Source organism: Meles meles, chromosome 1, assembly GCF_922984935.1.
Source record: "Meles meles chromosome 1, mMelMel3.1 paternal haplotype, whole genome shotgun sequence".
In the NCBI taxonomy this organism is placed as follows: Eukaryota; Metazoa; Chordata; class Mammalia; order Carnivora; family Mustelidae; genus Meles; species Meles meles.
Window position 1 is genome coordinate 34104972 of NC_060066.1, and position 21433 is coordinate 34126404.

Sequence of the window (21433 nt, forward strand, 5' to 3'; positions counted from 1 at the left end):
AGAAAATACTGTCCTTGACTTTCATTGAATATTTTAACTGTCTTTCAATATCTGTTAACTGTGAAAAAAATTTGCTTTTCAGATTGAGTCATTGACAGCTTTTGACAGAAAAATTGATGGTCATTTATATGAACATTTTCCAAAGTACCTGATGTACAACGATAAAATGTAAATTGTTTAAAAATACAACATATTTAGTACTGTGTATCAAAAGGGTTTACAACGGTCATACCTTTGAACCTGAAATTTCACTTCCTAGGATTGTTCCTAAAGAAATCAATGTGCAAGATGTACATGCAAGTAGATTTATTGCTACATTGTTTGAAAGTTGTAAAGGCCTAGGAAAATAAACTCTAAATGTCCAACAATAAGCGTTAGTAAACCGCACTTGTGGTATATCGATAGAATACTTTGATGTATCCATGAAAATGAAACCATAGGATGTGCACGTGCATTCACATACATAAATGTAAAATAAAGACATTGTAATTCGTAATTATAACAGATTAAATGATGATATAGTACTACAGTTTATAAGTGATAATTTTAAAAACTACATATATTCATAAAAATCTGTATACATATAACCTATACAAAAGACAAAGGAGGGGAAAAATTAAGATTTATATACCAGAATGTTAGCAGTTATTGCTGGTTATTGAAATTAAGTGCTATTATTTTCTTATTTGGGTTAATATATAGCTTATAAAATACCCATAAAGGCATTATATAGAAGAAAAATATTACTTTAAGAACATAAAACATAATGTTTTTGTGGGAAAAAAAAAAAGACAAATTATTCTGTTTGAAAACCTGTACTTTTGCCATGACTTCAAAAAGCATTTGGGTGTATTTATTGAAAATGCTGTATAATGAGAAATATTTCCAAACATAATAAAGTGCAGATCTCTTTAATTTTTATGAATATTAAAACAAAAAGTGACCGGGCATGTTTTAAAATTTTCCTTGATAGGTTTTTCAAATGTGGGACTTAAGAAACTATGCAACAAAATTCTTCAAAGTTACTTTAAAATGATTTCTTCCTCATCACTTTCTTTTTTTTTTTAAAGATTTTTATTTATTTTATTTGACAGAAAGAGATTACAAGTAGACAGAGAGGCAGGCAGAGAGAGAGAGGAGGAAGCAGGCTCCCTGCTGAGCAGAGAGCCCAATGCGGGGCTCGATCCCAGGACCCTGGGATCATGACCCGAGCCGAAGGCAGAGGCTTTAACTCACTGAGCCACCCAGGCGCCCCTTCCTCATCACTTTCTAATCACTTTTTCCTAATCACTTCTTCATAATCACTTAATATATTTTGATCTTTTTATACTAAAATTTTATTATGTATTAGAAACTCATAAGAAGTACATTTTTGTATTTACCTAAATGCATATAATGCAGAGATTAACAAACAGAGGAATAAGTTAAATTTTAAAAGTATGGAAATAAATATTGAGATAAAAATGATAAATTACATACCAGATTATTTCCCCTTCCGTACTGGGACAAATGGGAGCATTTTCTTTTAAAGTGTAAACAAATGTAATCTTTTTCTTTAAGTTTTTATTTGAATTCCAGTATAGCTAACATATAGTATAACATCAGTTTCAGGTGTACAATATAGTGATTCAATGCTTCCTTACAACACCCAGTGCTCATCACAAGTGCACTTCTAAATTCCCATCACCTATTTCCTCCACCACCCTGCCCACCTCCCCTCTGGTTACCATCATTTTGTTCTTATAATTAAGTCTATTTCTTGGTTGGCCTCTCTTCTTTTCCCTTTGCTCTTAATCTTAACTGTGTAATTAAGATATACAAATTTTAAGGAATGCTTATTTCAAAATCGATCAATTTTGAGGATGATTCTACTCTGGTTACTAGGAGCTAACACTGGGAATGAAAGAAAATATAATGTGACTTGGTTTATAATGTGTTTGCTTTTAAAATGATCTTTCCTTTGGTTCTAGGAATGTAGGGAGACTGAATTCCATATGTGCCTAAGAGAAAAAAACATGGAGATTAATTGTAACACAAAGAAACTTACAAAACTATTGTACTACTTTGAAGCTCATAGGCTTGTAAATTATGTTCTAAGCCTTGACAACCTATTTTAGATATTTAGGTTACCTGTTGCTGTGTATATCTATCTACTATTTCTCTGCTAACTCTCTGCCATATTCATTAAGTAATCCTTCAAAGGAGATGTTATAGCAAACTGCTCAGACTCCCTATAGTCAAAAGAAACTGATATTTAAACTACTTTAAGATGTTATTAGGAGTGACCTAATGATTTAAGGAAACAGAGTATACCTGTTTTTGACATCTAAGTTCAGTAAACAGAGTTACTGAGATTTTATTATTCAAAAGATTTGGATTTTAGCACCATTTTAGGTTTCAACATTTACAATCAGGATACATTTAGCCTATACGGGAAAATCTGGGTTTTGTGTACGGAGAGTATAGTGCAGATAACCATTACAGAGTTGATGGGACTTTGTAACTGTCCAGATTTAGGGTAACGGGGCTATTTCTGATACATAGGATTGAACAAAATCTTAAAAACAGCACTGGTTTAAAAGATGAGACCAGACTTGGGTTCAAGTCTTAATTTCACAAGCCTTAAAACTCTAAGCACTTCATTTAACTTTCTGGCCATCAAATACACCATCTGTAAAATTAATAGTTTGGGACCCGATATTCTTTATGATTCCTTCTGCTATAAAACTAACTGGCCGGTTAATTTTGAGGCCAAATAATGTTTAAGTGTTTGTTCTTTTATATTATTATTATTATATCTATTTCATTAATATAAACAGTGTAAAGTGGTCTAGAAATCCCTACTCTGTTTGCCCTGGTATTACATACATTAAAATTTACTTTACTCTGTGTGTGTGTGTGTACAGAGAAGGGACAGAAATGAGATGAAGAAGAAAGGGAAGGAGAAAGACAAGGAAAAGAAGGAGGGAGGAAAGAGAGAGAGAGAGAGAGAGAGAAAGATCTTAAGAGTGAGCCTGGGAGTGGCACAGAGATAGACACAAACTATATTGAAAATTTCACTAAATCAGAGAGCTTGCCCAGCAAAAAGAATCATAAGAATGATCTAATATAGGCCACTAGGAGGATCTTTTAGACTAGCTCAAGTGTAATTGTTTTACTGCATATGTTTTCCCCACCCTGTATACAGTGAGGTGTTTGAAAGAAAATATTAGTAACTTTCTAATAACCTAGTTATTTTTAACTTGTTAGTCACAATTCCTGTCTCTTTGAAAAAAAATTTATCTTACAGGATAAATTAATTTTCAAGTAAAAGTCCCTCAGACAAGGGAACCATGGTTATTTATTAAAAATGCTTTTACGAGAAAGTACAATAACTACTGATAAAAGATGGAAACGTGAGTCAGAATTATTGAGTTAATACACTATTCCCCATATGTGTTAAGCACTTTGGAATCTCCCACCTTTTTCCTGATGGACAAAATCTACCTGGAGGAAGAGATGATCCACGGAGTGGTACATATCATTGCCCTGTGTATATGACTTGTCCCATCTTATTATGGTTGTGTGTGACATAGTATGAAAGACCACTGTGTCCCACACCTGGGGCTAATGAACATAGCCATGAGCTGTATTTCAACTACATCCACTATTTTACAAATCGCAGATTGCATGGAAGGTTTCATAGGAGCATCGTGAAGAAATATAAATGCAATTTTACATTATGGTAAATTGGAAATAGCAATTTAAGTATTCTGAGAAATGCTGAGAATGCTAACTTAAATCATAAAAAGATAAAAATGTCTACCATACAAAAACTGTAATGAGGCCTATTCTGGGAAGAGACTCATATATTTTTTCTTATGAATACTGGGAACTCAGTATATTCTTCATGCTATAATTAAAAACTTATCTAAATTTGCCCACATTACATTAAAAATTGAGATCTCTGTATTCCAACTTGTATTTAGCCTTAATATCAATACTTTAAATTCTTTTTCAGAAAGAGTCATGGTAGGATTCCAAACACGTGGTGAAATTTTGGATTTTCTATTAGTTAGATTTTTTGCTTATGAAATTGTGTTTAGTCTATCGACTTTTTCCTATATAAAGAACTCTAACCATCTCACAAAGACTGTATAGAAAAGAAATGATAATGATGATTACCAAAATGTTGGACCTAAGGTATAGAACTAATAAAAATGTAAATCAAAACAATATAAATCCTCCCAAAATCAATTTTTGTGGTATTTGCAATTGTTCACACTGATTACTTCTTTACTTTTCATTTCTTTAGGTTTCATTTCAGCATTTCTAAAACTCCTATGAGAGCTTGTTTAGGACAAAGGGTTAGTGTCCAAGATATATAAAGAACTTATAAAACTCAACACCCCAAAACCAAATAATCCAACTTAAAAATGGACAGAAGACATGAATAGATATTTCTCTAAAGAAGACTTACAGATGGCCAACAGACACATGAAAAGATGCTCAACATCATCCATCATCAGGGAAATGCAAATCAAAGCCACAATGAGATATTACTTCACACATTTCAGAATGGCTTACATAAAAAAGTGCAAGAAACAAGCATTGGCAAAGATGTAGAGAAAAAAGAATCCCTTGTGCACTGTTGATGGTTATGCATACTGCTGTAGACCCTCTGGAAAACAGTATGGAGGTTCCTCAAAAAGTTAAAAATAGAACTACCCTATGATCCAGCACAAGCACGACTATGTATTCACCCTAAGAATGCAAAAATACTAATTCAAACAGATACATGCACACCGAATTTAATAGCAGCATTATCTATAATAGTGAAGTTATGGAAACAGCCCAGCATCTATCTGATGGATGGATAAAGAATATATAGATATTTAACAGATACACACACACACACACACACTCACACAATGGACTATTACTCAGCCATAAAAAAGAATATAACCTTGCTTTTACAATGACATGGGTGGAGCTAGAGAGTACTATGCTGAGCAAAATAAGGCAGAGAAAGACAAATACCACACGGTTTCACTCATACATGGAATTTAAGAAACAAAACGAACAAGCTAAGGGGCAAAAAGAGAGAAAAAGGGAAAACAAGAAACAGGCTCTTAACTGCAGAGCACAAAGGGATGGTTACCAGAAGGAAGAAAGGGGGAGGGGGCGAATTAGGTGATGGGGATTAAGGAGTGCCCTTGTGATAAGCACTGGGTGTTGTATGGGAATGTTGAATCACTGTATTATACATTGGAAACTAATATCACACTATTAACTAACTGGAATTTAAACAAAAACTTAAAAAAAAGTTATATTAAACATGGCATTAAAATAAATATTTTTGAAGGCAACAAAGATATCTTTTTTTTAAAAGATTTTATTTTATTTATTTATTTGTAAGACAGAGAGCACAAGCGGAGGGGTAAGGGCAGAGGGGGAGGGAGAAACAGACCCTCACTGAGCAGGGAGTCCGACGCAGGGCTCAATCTCAGGTCCCTGAGATCATGACCTGAGCTGAGCCACTGAACCCCGAGGTGCCACTTAAAGATATCTTTTTCCTTCTAATTTAGGCCAACAAAAAGGCTGATCAGGCTAATAAAGAGGCAGAAAAGGGGTGACAAGTCATTCAAAGTAGAACTGTATTACAGAAATTCTTAAAAGGATCCAAACACATGTGATCATGTCCCCCCAAACCACAATGAAAGTGTGAAAGAATGAACCTAGCTTTGTTCCTCCTCCAAGAATAGCAGAATCATAATGGGGTTATTAATAAATGGAGAGAGGAATGAAATAAATATGGCCAAATTTCCAAGAATAAAATAAATGTTAGTTGTTAGATATATTTCACTTCATATTTTCAATGATGGCATGCATATAAAATCTCACATTTCCTTTAAAGATAATAACCTGCTGGCAAGCAATACCAAGTCAAGTAAGATGATCAAATTGTGCTTGGGAAATTAAATTGAGTAGAGAAAAAGAAATTTTTTATATTGAAATTTTTAAAATTACTATTATTGTTAATTGCAAATGTGACACAAGCCTCCAAAAAATTGGTTACACATTTGAGGTATCAATTGGGATAAAATGAGTGAAACTTATGTAGCAGTAGTGCAATTAAAAGGGGAAAAAGTACATTGTAATTTTTGTTATATAATTTAATCCATATTGTCATATAATTTTATCCATGTTAGCTAAAAAAGACTTTCCATTAGATCAGGATCACCTAAGTTGAGCGTAATTATGTACAGTGAGAAAAGGAACTATTTAAATATAGGGATTTTAAATAATTCTCATGCTTGGATATCAAGCTGATTATCTTTTTCCCTTAGTGCTCATGATGACTGTTATCAGTCGAGGGAATTAGAAGAACCATCCAGAGAGACTAATATCCTGCAGTTTAATACCCCCTCAGAATTCAAAGGAATGCATCCTAAATGTTTCCTGAATAGGGACATCTGAAATGCTTCTGTTCAACACAGAGAAGAAAGAGGAATGAAAGTTAGGTAGGATCACTCTCAGAGACAGATGATGATTCAATGGAGACACCAGAAGAGATCAGCCCAAGCTAGAGACCAGGCTGAACGTTGTTCAACCTTCCAAATGCTCACACGGGAATACTAATTACACTGAGGATTCTAAATAAAGCTGCAAACTAGAATGAGCTGCTCTCTGTTGACATTAAATCCCCCTTTCTGAATTTCTCTCTTCCTTTTCTCCTTTTTCTACACATCTGGCATTATTCTCTAATGGTGTTCAATGCACATGTCCCAGCGTCTTGGCTTTAACATACCCTTTACCTTGTCACAGTTTTAAAGACCCCATTTCCTGAGGTTAAGGACAAAGATTTTGTCACTAAGCCCAATTGCTTTAGTTTAAAATCCAGCTTCAAATGGCTGGAACAAATTATTAACTGATCTTTACCTTAATTTTTCAATCTGTAAAACTAGAAATAAAAATTATACTTATAAAGGGTTCTAAACTTAACTATAGTTAAAGATAATTTATATCACGGTGACTTAATTATCCAAAAGGTTGACTGCTGAAGACTCTAGGCTCTTCAGCTCCTACCTCTCCTGGAAGCTTAAGATTCACATCTCTAGTTGTCTCCTAGCCATTCTCAAATGATACCTGAAACTCAGTTTGTCCAAAACATTTTTTTTTAATTTATTTGACAGATAGAGATCACAAGTAGGGAGAGAGGCAGGCAGAGAGAGAGAGAGGAGGAAGCAGGCTCCCTGCCACGCAGAGAGCCCGATGCGGGGCTTGATCCCAGGACCCTGGGATCATGACCTGAGCGAAAGGCAGAGGCTTTAACCCACTGAGCCACCCAGGTGCCCCTGTCCAAAACAATTTTACATTACTTCTCATACCTGTTCTTCTCCCTTTAGTTATTATTAATGAATATCTAGAATATCCAGAGTCTAGATCTTTGTTAATGTCTTGCCTCTTCTTGGAAACGTCAACCCTAAATACTCTCCTTGTTCTTTCTTGGTTTCTTGACCACTGCTTCTGATTCAGACATTTAGGCCTTCCTTTGTTTGCGAGTTCAACCCCTGTAGTTATCACTTCTCTCCGTGTTACGAGGTTATTGGCTAACCCCATCCATTACCATGCCCCCTGAAACCTATCTGGGGATGGGACTTGGCTCTTAATTGCTTGGGATGTGTCAGATCAAATAAAAAGTTCTGCTAGCTTATATTTAGTACTATTTGGGTAATATATTAAAAAATTCATTTAAATTTTATGTATTTTCAGTTATTTTTGAAGTCAAATTTATGGAGGCATTCTTACATAAATTAAAATTCACACTATTTAAGTGCAAAGTTCTATGACATTGAACAAATGTATATAATCATGCAACCTTGCCATAGTCAAGGTACAGAGTATTTCTGTCACTGTAAAAAGTTCCCTTGTGCCACTTTGTGGTCAATTTTCCTGCCAGCCCAGGCAACCATTGATCAGATTTCTGCCTAGCTGTCAATTTTTTTTTCAATAATGTTTGATTTTACTTGATCAAGGCATAGAAAATAAAATATAGCAACACTTTTAAGAATATATGGTTAAGGGACACCTGGGTGGTTCAGTGGGTTAAAGCCTCTGCCTTCGGCTCAGGTTATGGTCCCAGGGTCCTGGGATCAAGCCCCGCATCGGGCTCTCTGCTTGACGGGGAGCCTGCTTCCCCCTCTCTCTCTGCCTGCCTCTCTGCCTACTTGTGATCTCTGTCTGTCAAATAAATAAATAAATCTTTTTTTAAAAAAAAGAATATAAAGTTAAAATCTTGTATTCTAGAACTTAATACTAATGTTCCTAAAAATTAAGATCTTAACAAGAATAATACTTTGTACATGCTGGGAATTGTGCTAAGAGCTTTGCATATTATGATCACGTCATTTAATCAGTACAACTGTATGTAAGAGGACTATTTCACAATTTTACTTATTAGAAAATTTATATAGGGTCATATAACTAGTGGATGGCTGAGATTGCTCTGTTTTCCAAAATTTATGATCTGAAATACTTAGTCATGAAAGGATTCTCTTCTCCTCTTTCTCTCTCTTTCACACACACATACATACTACTCAACTCTTAGTTCTTTTTTTTGCCCCAACATTCCTTCCTTTTAACATTTCTCCCTTTTCCTTTTCTAACTGCATCATCTTCGCTTGGGTTTTGGGGTTTGTTTGTTTTTTTTTTTTTTGGTTTTTGGTGATTTTTTTGGTCATACTGACTTATTTCCAAATGACCCAACCTTAAACTATAATATAGTCATTTTCAATGTCTGATCTTCTTTTTAGAGATTCCTTCTGATTCTCATTCCTTTACTCTGAAATAGCCTATCAACCTCCATATTCTTCATGACCTTAGAATCTATAACTAGGATCTCCCTATCAGTTAGGTCATGTGATTAATGCATCTAATCACTTTTACTTACTATCATTTTGCCTTCCATTAAACTTTGCTTTTCTTACTCTCGGTTCCCTTCCTCCCTCATCCTTACTCTCACATCCTACACCCTATCCCCTGAAGCCTTCATACAGGCTAATAAAAAGAAACTATCATCTGTCAAATAACATCCCTCTCTTCAACTGAATTGTAATCTAATTTAAATTCCTTTAGCAATTATCTTCAGTGTAGCATTATTCATGACAATTTACCCTCTTTCATTCCATTTACCCACTGATTTATTCATGCCAACCCTTTTATATTATAATGCTTTCAGTATAGTTATAAAAGTATAGAGCTTTAAGTGAGCAAAGAGAAAGTGATCTGAAAACAATCATAACTTATTTTAACCATGTGCTAATGAATACTTAGTAAGTATTGTGTACAAGTTAATACTAAATAACTTGATTACTAACTTACTACATATAATCCTTTCCTTTCAACTCAAATGATTTAAAAAATATTTTAATCATCACTTTACCTTCCAGAGCTATACTTTATTCCTTCATCTCCCTGAAAATCTTCAATATTTAAAACTCTTTCATCCATCACTGACACTTAAATATCTTCTCAGAAAAGGAAGATCTATAGCAAAAATTATTCTTCTCTTCTGAACTTTAAATGTCCTGACTTTATCTGCTATATATTGATCTTAATTACTTATATTACTCCTGGCTCCTTTGCATAGTCTGTTTTTCTTACTCTTCTGGTTTAATTCAAATTATCACCTCTTCAGGAAGACTTCGTGGATTGCTCCATCTAAAATAATGCCTTCCCACCCAGTCACACTAAGTACATAAGGTTTTAAGTAACAGTTCTTATAACAATCTAAACTTATCTTGTTTAGTGATTATTCGGTCTCCTAAGAATATAATTTCCACGACCGGAGAGACCTGTTATGCTCCCAGCGCCTAGAATAAGGACTAGCATATGAAAATGTTTAGTAGATATTTGTTAAACAAATGAATTTTTCAGATGTGAAATACCCTTATGCCACTAGAATAAGAATTTAAGGCATAAACTCTCCTTTTTATAAGCCAATTATGTTATATGATAGTTTAATATGCCATTTTGATACTTAGAGAAGGATTTGAGTCTAACATAGTCAAGTTTACATATTATTAGACTATTTTATAGACATTTTAATAGTCTTTGCTTTGGATTTTTATTCCTATTTTATTTTTATTCTCATTTTTAATAAAGACAATTTTATTACCTATTGTTTACATTATGTATCTGTCTGACAATGAAATTTTTGGCATAATTGGTTTCAGTAGTAATAATTAATGGGAACTACCATTTTTTACTTTCTAGTATGGAAAGAACCCTGTGACAGGTTCCTTACAGATATTATTACTTTCAAATTTTTTTCAAATTATAAAAAAATATAGATATAAGTATTTCTAATTTCCATGGCAATAAAATTATTCAATTAAATGGCTGCATATGTATCATATTTATTTAGCCATTTCCCCATTAGCAAACATTCACAGTAACATCCTTTTCATTGCTCCAAATAATGCCTTAGTAAGACTTTGGTACATACAGTTTTATCTGAACTCTATTTCCACTAGGTCAAAAGTCTGTGAATATTTTTGAGGACTCTTGGTTTATATTGAAAAATTACTCTTTAGGAAGATTATACTAAATTATGTCACCACTCTTATAGCACACTCTCACCAGCATTAAAGCATTGTTTTTTAAACAGATGAAACACAGTTTCTCGTTTTCTAAAAAGTCATCTATTTGGTTATGAGTGGAATGAATTTTTTAAAATATATTTACTATCCACTAAATTTCTTGCTTCGTGAAATGTCTGTACATGTCTTTTGCCCATTTTTCTATTACAGTTTTAGAGACTAAATAATTTATTTGTCCCAGTGATTCGGATGGTAAGGCTTTTAATAATCTGAGGTGCTGCAAATATGTTTTGCAGTTTGTTGCCTTTTAATTGGTTTATGCTGATTTTGAGATTCTGAAGTTTATACCTGTCACACTGCAGGCAAGACTCGTTCCAAATTTCATTACTTAGGAATATATTTGTTTTATTCCTAGTAAGGCCTGCTCTTTTTTTTTTTTTTTTTTTATGTAAATGAATGGCATGGCTGTGTGCCAATAAAATTTTTTTTTTTTCCATTTTATTTATTTTTTCAGCGTAACAGTATTCATTCTTTTTGCACAACACCCAGTGCTCCATGCAAAACGTGCCCTCCCCATTACCCACCACCTGTTCCCCCAACCTCCCACCCCTGACCCTTCAAAACCCTCAGGTTGTTTTTCAGAGTCCATAGTCTCTTATGGTTTGCCTCCCCTCCCCAATGTCCATAGCCCGCTCCCCCTCTCCCAATCCCACCTCCCCCCAGCAACCCCCAGTTTGTTTTGTGAGATTAAGAGTCATTTATGGTTTGTCTCCTCTTTTAAGAGAAAAGCGCTTTCATTAAAACATAATTAACCCTTTAAAAAAAAATTAACCCTTTAATCCCCCCCCCCCCCCCGCTTTTTAGAAGATTTTATTCACTTATTTGACAGAGAGAAAGACAGCAAGAGCAGGAACACAAGCAAGGGGAATAGGAGAGGGAGAAGCAGACTCCCCAACGAGCAGGGAACTGGATGCCGGGCTCAATCCCAGGGCCCTCAGATCATGACCTGAGCTGAAGGCAGACCCTTAATGACTGAGTCACCCGGGTGCCCCTAATTAACCCTTTAATCTAACTGCACCCAAAGTCACATCCCTACTGGGTGACAGAAACTGGATTAGAATTCAGACCCATCACATTTCAATGTTCTTGCTTTCTACCCAACTCTGTTGCTCCAGAAATGACAAAGCTCTTGGTTTGGATGGCAGTGGCGTCCTAAAGCGGAAGTCTCAAGCTAGCGGAAGATATTTGTGATGCATATGACAAAAACTACTAATTCTGTATCATAGAATGAAGGACCACTCATCAAAATGCCTGCACTTCAATACACCTTACTCAAAATAAGTTGGTTTTTAACATACTTCACAAAATTTAAAAAAATAGTTTCACTTACACAGTGCTTACTAAGTACCAGACACTGCTTTTAGGTGATTTACAGGTTGTATATGAATGTATTTAATCCATACAATAGCCTTTGGCTGTACTATTATTATCCCTGGTTTTGAGAGGAGGAACTTTGTCTGGATCAGCCAGCAAATACATGGTGGGGCTGGTCAGGTGGTCTAGTGCTGAGTCTGCGCCCCAATACTGCTGTGCAAGCTAACATTTCCCATAAGAACAAATATTTTCCTCAATAACCGAAATTTTCAGGAGAGAGAGCTAAGGTGGACAATAGGCCAAGGTAAAATAGAAGATTATAGTATTCAGATTGCAGGAATAATACCTTGAGAAGTAACATCCTAAATTCAGGATGTACTTCCAAGGCAAATGGAATTTTCTATCCATAAAAAAGTTTAAAAACAATGCATTCCAAACCCCAATTTAAAAGCGAGATACCCGAAACCCAAAGATCTGAAATTATGTGTCTGGGATCACACAGCTCCGTAGCAAGACTAAAGCGAAAGCTAGGTCTCTTGACTCGTAGTCTCATAGTTTATTCTATTAATCTTTTATTAATATTAATATTCTCATAACCTATTGAATCATCTTTCTAATTTCCCTCACACCACCCACACAAGGAAGAAATACTCAAGACTATTTTTATCCCACGTGTGGTTATTCCTATTAGTTCAAGTTCCAAGAATTTTCTAAACTCTCCTTTTATATTTGCATATTTATAGCCTTTAGAGAATTAGTCTTAAGTATTATGCTTTATTAATAGGATGTGATTATGTTTTTATATATATGTGCATATACTCATATTTTATGTGATACCTTTTTAGTTAAAATATCACAACATGGGGCACCTGGGTGGCTCAGTGGGTTAAGCCTCTGCCTTCGGCTCAGGTCATGATCTCAGGGTCCTGGGATGGAGCCTCTGCCTTCGGCTCAGGTCATGATCTCAGGGTCCTGGGATGGAGCCCCACATCAGGCTCTCTTCTCAGCAGGGAGCCTGCTTCCCCCTCTCTCTCTGCAGGCTGCTCTGCCTACTTGTGATCTCTTTCCATCAAATAAATAAGATCTTTTAAAAAAAATCCCAATACTACTTAATAAAACGTTAAACGCAAACTTACATAAAATATTCCAAGCTGCTCTGTCTCTTCTAATGTCTAAGGTAGCCAGCACAGTAATGAACAGGGAGTTGACATGACATTCTTCCTTAGAAACTGACTGATTTATATTTTCCAGTAGAATTTCAGTATACTACAGAGTTATGGTTTTCATCACTGAGCAAATCTTGAGTATCTATCTATATCTTAGACTTTTGTCAATAATAGAGCCCATGAAATATAGGTAGGATAGAATCAATGCACAGAAAATACCTAAAAATGGGTAGAATCTGTGTGTAATGATAAGACTGATAATAAATCAATAATTGAAAGATTTGGGAGAATTTCAGTAACAGCTTATATGCATGTTTACAGGTGTACATATTCATAGGTATAGCAAATTTCCCCTATAATAAATGTTACTTCTCTTTACCTTTTAGAATTTAACACGAGTAGAATGAGAGGTCACGAGAAAGCACCTATCATTCAGAACATGGCACATATGCCAAACAAATGTGATAAAAACTGAAGTGCAGGTTTGGAATAACGTATCTCAAGGGCAACATTCATAATAATCACAGAAAAAAACAAAAAAGAAATTGTTTTCATGATAAAAATAATACTGTATTAATTTTGAAAAAATTTGCCTAAGCTAACCTTAATAGGAAGTAAAGTAATAATTTTATTAAGAATTATAGAAAGTTAACTGAACTTACTGTGGAAATCATTTCATAATTTATACAAATTAAAATCACAGTGTTATACTAATATTAATACAATATTTGTCCTTTTAAGTCATTTCTATGCCCAACATGGGGCTTGAACTCACAACCCCGAGATCAAGAGCCAGCCAGGTGGTGGGTGATAGGGAGGGCACGTACTGCATGGAGCACTGGGTGTTTTGCAAAAACAATGAACACTGTTACGCTGTAAATAAACAAACAAAAAAGAGTCACATGCTCTACCGACAGAGCCAGCCACAGGTGCCAGCCCTCAAACTGAAACAATATTATATGCTAATTATGTCTCAGAAATATTGGAAAAATTTTTAAAAGAATTAAAAATAAATTTTAAAAAATTAGAAAAGAATAACTTCAATGCAAAGGATATGTTAGTATTTTTATCAAGAAGTGTTTAAAAATCTATTCAACTTGAATTGCTAAGCTTTGCAAATTAACATTAGTGCCTGGCAGACCAATGGACCAGTCTGAAATAGAAATTTTTAAACATATTTTCCAAAACTCTTGATGTAGTACAGAACCAACTGTAACAATGTAACAACTAGTTAACATCATAATGTAATAACTGGTATTATAATATAGTAATTTACCTACGGAATTAGTAAGAAATACGGCTGACAGAACATCTTTCGTTTTTGAGATCTTCGTAGGAGTAAAATTTATATTACACAAGCACTAAGATTGCTAGATGCTCTAGACCAGGTCTAGAAGTATTCTGAAAATTTGTGTAGTTAAAACTTGAATTCAAAAACATGAGCAGATGTTATCTCATGGAACATACCAAACTGTATTTTTAAAATCCTTTTTGCATCATTAGCTTTCTGTCAAATGGTCTCTAAGATTTGTTTTACAATTATCTAAAAAAAAATACATTTGTCATATGAAATTTCTTAAGAGTAAGAAGAAAAGTGTAAACCCTAATAAAACTCCCGACTTCTCATTTAGAAGAAACTCAGTTATTATTTGCAAGGGGTAAAATTAGTGTTTTGTTTTGTTTTTTTTCCTGCTTCAAAATGTGTGATCAAATGCCATTCCTTCATTTAGGGTGTAGAACTATGTTGCAATGACCATACTGGGAACTATTAACAGAAACGAAGGTCCTTTGTGATGTAAAATGTAAAATATACACTTCAACTTAATATGTCAGGAAAATGATTAGCTTTAAGAAGTTATTTTCCCATCACAGTTTGGCTCCAAGTTAAGAGGTCCTGTTTGATACAGAGAAATAACCAACTTACATATTCATTAGAGATATGATGATAGCTTAAAAAAGATATGATTTTACTGGTCAGTCTTCAGTCAGTTTCTGAAAAGCTTTAACTTCATCTAACTTTTATCAAACAGTTGGAAATCCATTGTGAATTGCTTGTTACAAAATTTGCTGTTTTCTAAAATTACCTCCTTTTTCCTGAAGCTCTTCTTACTACCTACTCTATCATTCTCTCCTTACTCCTTTGGAATGGAATGCATTAGTTTTCATTTATTTCTAGGCTTTGGAGAGTTTGTGGAATCCTAAACTCAGTGCTAGGTAATAAGATCAAATCCCCGCTGACAGTGTTGGGCGTCTACAACTAGAACTGAGAAAGCTCACTCTAGCTTCCTCCCACCGGAAGGAAAATTAAGTGTTGTAGATCAATAGCTACAACTACAGCTTTAGAGTATACACTAAGAAAGACTTCAAATTATGTTCAGGTAAAAATTAAAAGTAATTTGGGACCTGATATTTGAACACAACAAAAGTCACTTTCCTCCGTATTTTAACCATTCCACATATGTCCTAGATAGCACTGACTTTTCTTAAGAAAAGTTGCTTCCGTTATCGATCTTCTCCTCTCCCGAATTTTCAAACTCCCTCGACTAAGTACTTTCCTTTTATCTTTATGCCTATCGTGGAGATTCCTTTGTTCAATCAGTTGAATTCCCCCTCCCAAAGCTAAGCTTACATTCTTTATTTTTCTCCGTGTTTTCTCTCCTACCACATTCAATACTTGATTCTCTCCTTATTCTATCATCTGTTCTTTTCTTTCTTTCTTTTTTTTTAAAGATTTTATTTATTTATTTGGCAGAGAGAGATCACAAGTAGGCAGAGAGGGAGGCAGAGAGAGGGAGAGAGAGAGGGAAGCAGGCTCTCTGCTGAGCAGAGAGCCTGAGGTGGGACTCGATCCCAGGACCCTGAGATCATGACCTGAGCCGAAGGCAGAGGCTTAACCCACTGAGCCACCCAGGCGCCCATCTGTTCTTTTCTTAACATTTTCTGATCTGTAGCCTCAGCTGCACGTGCCCTGAGCTTCCTTCTCTAATTTTTCCCACATTCCTTCCCACATCTTCATCTTTTCTACTGTGAATTCTGAAGCCCCATTGCTTTTACTGAAATCTTACGCATTATCAGCCTCATTTCAGAGTGTTCATCTCATCTGTTAGCCTGAATGGAAAGTTGACCCTTCCACAAGAACACTACCTCTGCCAGAAACATTTTAGAGGAGAAACTGCTCAAAATCCTATACTCTAAGTAATATGGAATCCCAGAAGTGACATCAGCATTATTCTAGATCTGCACTGCTGCTTCCACATGCTTACTTTTCTAATTTCATATAAAATTGACTCACGTGATGTTTATACCATTATACTTCCTTGCTGCTACCATCTTCCTGGGCAATTTCCTTCACCCACTTCCTGTCAAACTTAGGCCATCAGTGACTCCAATGCCTATATAAAAATGCTACATCAAAATTTGTTCCTTTCCTTTCCTTTCCAAACTGTCATCCATGCTCCACTTCAGAATTTCACTCCCAAGACCAAACCCTGTAGCTTTATACCACTTGGGATTGTCTAACATCTGAAAACCCTAAGCATCATTAAATCAGTCTCTGAAAAGAACCTTCTCCATTTGCCCCCATTAGCCTTGAATATTTCCACAAATTCCAGTTCTTTTATTGAACCCCTTCTTTTCCAGTTCATGGAAAACTTTGCATCTGAACACAATTTAACAAGACCGCATGATCTCACATGATGAGCGACTTCCCTAATCTATCTTGTACATCACTTTATTTTTTTCTCTCAAGATTTTATTTATTTATTAGGGAGAGAGAAAGAGCGCACAAGCAGGGTGAAGGGCAGAGGGAAAAGATGTGGGACTCGATGCCTGGGACTCCAGGATCACAACCTGAGTGGAAGGCAGACGCTTAACCAACTGAGCCACCCAGGCACTCTAGGACATCACTTTAAACACTTGACTTGCCAGCCCCCCCTCAACATCCTCATCCTCTTTTTCTATTATAACTGCTCACAAACTTCCAACAATTTATCTGATGTGTGCTAATGAGTCAATCACACATTAGAGAACCAAGGCCATCACAAATTTAAGTTCCTCACTTACACTATCCTCTTTCTATGTATCTTTGGTGAGCTTTCTTGTATTCCCCATGGTAGCTGCTCTTCAATTTGTAATTTCCCCAAGCCATTCATTCATTCACCTAGTCTACATTCATCTTCATTTTTCCCCCTTTTAGACCTGTCTTTGCTTCTCTTCCATCTGGCTCCCATCCTCCACAACTCCACTGACACCAATTAGGCAAAGATTGTTATTGGTTAGTTTTGTCACTTAACAATATTTGTTCTTCTCTTGAATTTTTCTGATGAGTATACACTTCTTGAAACACTTCCCTTTCTTGAACTCTGTTCTTTTCTGGATATCCTACTGTCCTTCAGTAGTTCTTTTCATCCTGGTTTTCTGGCTCTTGTTCTTTTATCCACTCCTTAAATGTAAATAAATGTTGGTAATCCCAGAAATGTGATTGTTGGTTCTCTTCTTAATCTTCATATGCTTCTGACAACTCCATTCATTCCAATGGAATCAGTTAAGGGATGATACTCTATTCTATGTCTCCAGCCCAGACTTCTCTGAGTTTCCACATCCATACCTTCAATCACTTCTATTAGATAGCCATATCTTAATATTCCAAAGGAATGTCAAACTCAACCCACCCTCAAACTGAATTCTTTTACTTTTTCCCCAAAACTTGTTCATTCCTTATCCTAACAAAATAGGCCACCATCTATCCATACATTTCTGTCACCTGAAATTGTCTTATTCCCTCCCTTTTTTGCATCAACAATATCTAATCAGTGACTAAGTCCTACAGATTCTACATCTTTATATAACTTCTCATGTATCAATATCATATGCTACTGATACCTTATGTCAGCCCATTATCATCTCTCTACTGATCTGTGCAACAGCCTCATAAACGATTTTTCTGCTTTTACAGCTCTAGCCCATTTTTTACATAGCATTCCACAGGAATATTTCTAGGAAAAAATATCTGATCTTGTTCTTTTCGTGCTTTACATGTTTCAATATCCCACATGATCTTCAGAAACACTGCCTGCCTACTTTTGTCTAAACTTGTTTGAAGTCATTTTCCCCATATTGTTTCCTCTGCCTGAAATGTATTCTTTCTAGTTTTTAATGTTCAATTCATATGTTATCTCTCCTACGAAGTCTTTCTTGAACTAATATCCATACTTTCCAGGTGGAAATGATCACACCATCCTTTATGATTCCACTGCATTCTATACACACAGATTTCTCATAGCACCTGCACTACTACTGCATTTACTTATCAGACTCACACTAGAAAAAGCCTGCAAAGTGGGGAGCTATTGTGTGTCCTGTTATTTCCAGCACCTAGAACAGTATGACATCACATGTGCTTAATAAATGAGCGTTGAATGAATGTTCAAGTTTCAGTTCAAGTGTTCTTTCTTCCATGAAGCCTTTTCTGGCCATCTAGCTGAAACAGATTTTATTTGACTTTATATCTTTGTAGACCATATTGCTATATTCATCCATATTGGCACATAAACACAGCATGTTACACACATATTTTAACTCCTCAGTGATATTGAGAGCTTGTTTAGGACATGTATTAGATCTTTAATGTTCTCCAAATGTCTAGCACATTGCAGAACTCATGATAAAAATAAAGTACTTTTAGAATTATGTAAAATGAAGTTGAAAACAAGGTTGAAGTCTAAAATAAGTTGAAGAATGAGTATGATTCATTTGTTAACTTAATATCACTGACAAAATACTATGTATCTTTATGTATATATGTATAAACATAAATACATATACATATATTTGTATCTGGATTTAGTTACCCATTATGGAAACACACACACACACACATATACATATAACATTAAAAATTAATCATTTTATTTTTACCAATCTAATTGGAGCAGTTGCTGTTAAAAGTTGAATACACCACTACCTAAAATTAAAAGGCCTGCAAGATTTAACATTTTGTTATATTAGAGGAAAACGAAAAATTATGAAATGAAGAAAAAATAGTAAAAAATTTCTAAAATAAGTTAGATACATGAAAAAATAACAAAGAAAAGCAGTAGAAGAGACAGACCTGCATGTCTTCTCCTCGTAGAGTCCACTTCTTCTGTGGCCACATCGTGTAATGGACAGACATAGACAAAGGAGATGGGTGTGAGTGGATGTACTCGAAAGGTAAAAAGTGACACTGAAGGAAAGGGCCCCAAATCATTTTGAGAAAAATCCTGTACACAGTTGTAGGGAAGATATAATAAAATACATACCATATTTTTAAAAATTAAAAAAAAAGAATACAGAAGAACTGATGGAGAACTGGGTAAACTATTATGGATTCGCAGAATTAGAAAAATAAAGTTAGTGTAGAAATAAAAAAGATTCAAAGTTTACAGTTATTTATGGACCGCCAATCCTGAACACTGATGCTGAAGAAAGATACCATTAGTGAAAACAATGTTCCTTGTATGACCATATTGTTTAAGACATTCCAGAGTCCACTGAAAATCTGTGAAAATGCTTTTAGAATATTTAATTATTATTTAAAGAAAAAATGTAATTGAATAAACTTTAAAAAATAACATTAAAAATAGTTCCAACAGGTTTCTATGCCTTTCAAATTTCTGAAATTGATGAGTGCACACATGGGCCAATATCCGAATTACTTCACTACAGCAAAATATTACCATAAAATATTATATTATAAAATATGGAGAGTAATAGCTATAAGACTCATTATAAAAAGGGTAGCTGAAAGATATGGCTTATTTAAATATTAAAAATTCAATGAACCTTAAATCTAGACAAATCTTATTTCTTCATATTCCCTTATAATACCTATTTATTCAGAAAATTCTTACAGACACCACATAACACATCACTGACATCTCTATTTAAATTTGTTCCTCAAAATCCAACATCTACTATAAGAGATAGAGGACACATTTTGGAAACACTTTGTTCTCCACTGCTAGTGAAGTTAGAAGACATTCTATACAGTGATTGAAAGCAGGAAATATCTGCTAAACTCAGCATTCTAGGAAAAAAATTCTTTCAAAGCTATTAGTGAGTTAGTATTAGTATGACTGACACAGATAAACACTGTAATACAAAACCAAAATCTCCTATTTAATCACATAATTAGTTTTGAGTCAGGTACCATAAAATCCTTAAATCAAAACACCAAATTCACTTCTGCAATGGTTATATCATAGTTTTTGAGAGATATATGGAAAAACACATTATATCAAAATATACTTGAAATATTGATATATTGTGATTATAACTCTTAAAAGGATTCTTTCTTATAACCAATTTATCTCTTTTCTTGAATAGTGAGAAAATGAAAACTTTCCACCAGGAAAAGATTGCTAAGATGACCAAAACTCGATTTCTTAGAAAAAAGAGAAATCCTAGTATGAATTGTAGAGAACTGAAAAGGAATGACACATTTTGAAATTTAACAATGTCATTTTGATTACTGCTTGAGCACATCTTTGATCTGTTCAAAATTGGACACTACATTCATCATAATTATTACATTATAAACCAGAGTGTGTTGATAGGATTGGGCACTATTGGAAAAGTATTATCCTCCTGAAATGTACTCCATACATTAATATGATATATGACATATTTTGTTTTCCATCCCCCCATCCGCCCACTTCTCAAAGAAGATAGAAAAATCAGAGATACATTAATAATGCAGTTTAAATCTGAATTGTATTTTATCTCATATTATTTCTCATGTGCAAAATTTATCTACAAACATATTTACCACCCTACTGAAATAATTTCCTTGCATATTAAAATGAAATTGATATGAGTGGGATAAAATGATGGCTTAGGTATATTCCTTCTCTAAGAAAAAAATTTATTATTATTACTATTACTTTTGCATTAAATGTAAACACAAAATAAATAAATGACGCTTTTCTCTACCTAGCATTTTTCTGTATCTTGAATTATTTTATAATGGCATCAAGGCAATGTTCATGTTATATAGATTCAAAACATTCAAAATTCTTCTCCACTCATCCATTCATTAATCACAGAGAATAACTGAGGCATACAGAGTTCAAGGGACTTACCCAAGGTCACACAACAAGTTCAGTGTAAGAACCAGTAATAGAACAGGACGCCTGATTGTCAGGTCAACTTTCTTTCTACTAGATGGTATATGACCCAATAAAAACACGTGAAATAAAAATTCAAGCAAAGAAAAAACAAAAAAATCTTCTCATGGTGGCACCTGATCTGGACAATTTATTACATAGTATA

At 34.5% G+C, this 21433-nt stretch overlaps 1 protein-coding gene across 33 annotated transcripts in view; it reads right to left on the minus strand.

Annotated features, from left to right (window-relative positions):
* The window catches only part of RIMS2 (regulating synaptic membrane exocytosis 2), a 598763-nt gene that overhangs the window by 154779 nt on the left and 422551 nt on the right, over positions 1-21433 (minus strand). For 14 of the 33 annotated variants that reach the window (XM_046014287.1, XM_046014419.1, XM_046014427.1 and 11 more), the window contains one exon: positions 19233-19265. The exons of the other annotated variants lie outside the window; for them this stretch is intronic. In XM_046014287.1, coding sequence (XP_045870243.1) covers positions 19233-19265 — 33 coding nt within the window. The remainder of the gene's footprint in view (positions 1-19232; positions 19266-21433) is intronic. 33 annotated transcript variants of the gene reach the window in all.